At 43.3% G+C, this 965-nt stretch overlaps 1 protein-coding gene across 2 annotated transcripts in view; it reads right to left on the bottom strand.

Annotated features, from left to right (window-relative positions):
• DDX59 (DEAD-box helicase 59) overlaps nt 1-965 on the bottom strand; it is a 27,699-nt gene that overhangs the window by 22,796 nt on the left and 3,938 nt on the right. For both annotated transcript variants that reach the window (XM_003792300.2, XM_023514603.1), the window contains exon 3: nt 193-360. In XM_003792300.2, coding sequence (XP_003792348.1) covers nt 193-360 — 168 coding nt within the window. The remainder of the gene's footprint in view (nt 1-192; nt 361-965) is intronic.

Raw genomic sequence — 965 nt, 5'->3', positions numbered from 1 at the left:
GCAGTCCTCATTGTTGTTTGGAGGGCTGGGGCTGGATTCGAACCTGCCACCTGAGGTGTATGTGGCTGGCACCTTAGCCACTTGAGCCATAGGCGCTGAGCCTAAAATAACACTTATAAGTTCCTCAAGAGGGGGCAGTACCTACATTGCTTACAAAACTTTTCCAAGGCATTGTATGAAATCAGTGCTTACCTTAACGTGTTGTTGCAAACGGTATAGCTGCGGGGGTAAGGGTAAGCCCCCTACTAGAAGCACCGTTTTCATGCGTGGGAGGCCGCTCATCAGTTCCTTAGCTTGTCTCTCTATCTGAATGGCTAACTCTCTCGTTGGTGTAAGAATGAGCGCAGATGGAGTTCTGCTCTGCAACAACATGAAAAACAAATCTAAAAACACCAGCAATTAATTCCTGTTGATATGAACTAAATCTTCACAGTGAATCCAAGAACACTGTCCTTTAAACTGTTCCCATCAGCCCAACTGGGTATGAGCCCTCCTGCCTTCTGTGTGCTGCAGATTTTTTCCTCCAAAAAATTAAAGCCATTTCTTATGTAACACAGACACAGTACTATGAAAGATTAAAATTGGGCCACAGTAACCAAGGTAGGAAAACTGAGTTAATTGGACCTGCAATCTCTAACCATCCTCACTTGGAGAGAAAACTCCTTGGTCACCATGATAATCTGGTCAAAGGTTGGCATTCAACCCTTGACTTTTCCCTCTCAGCTCTCTTGTAGCGAGATACATCCATATCCTATTTCTTGCCTTATAGCTCTATTTTGGTCCTCCAGCAGTGCGTCTGACCTACATTTTGAACATCTAGTGCTTTATTTTTTTCCTCACATTATCTTCTAGGACTCTAGTTCCAAATTTATCTCCTTTATCTCTTCTCTCTTTGTCCACAATTTTTTACTCGTTTCCCTCCTTGCCATACTTCGTATCACACAAGCTTACCATACTACTTGGCA

This window comes from Otolemur garnettii, unplaced genomic scaffold (assembly GCF_000181295.1).
Source record: "Otolemur garnettii isolate 467f Iridium unplaced genomic scaffold, OtoGar3 scaffold00055, whole genome shotgun sequence".
Classification (NCBI taxonomy): domain Eukaryota; kingdom Metazoa; phylum Chordata; class Mammalia; order Primates; family Galagidae; genus Otolemur; species Otolemur garnettii.
This window is presented reverse-complemented; position numbering and strand designations above follow the sequence as displayed.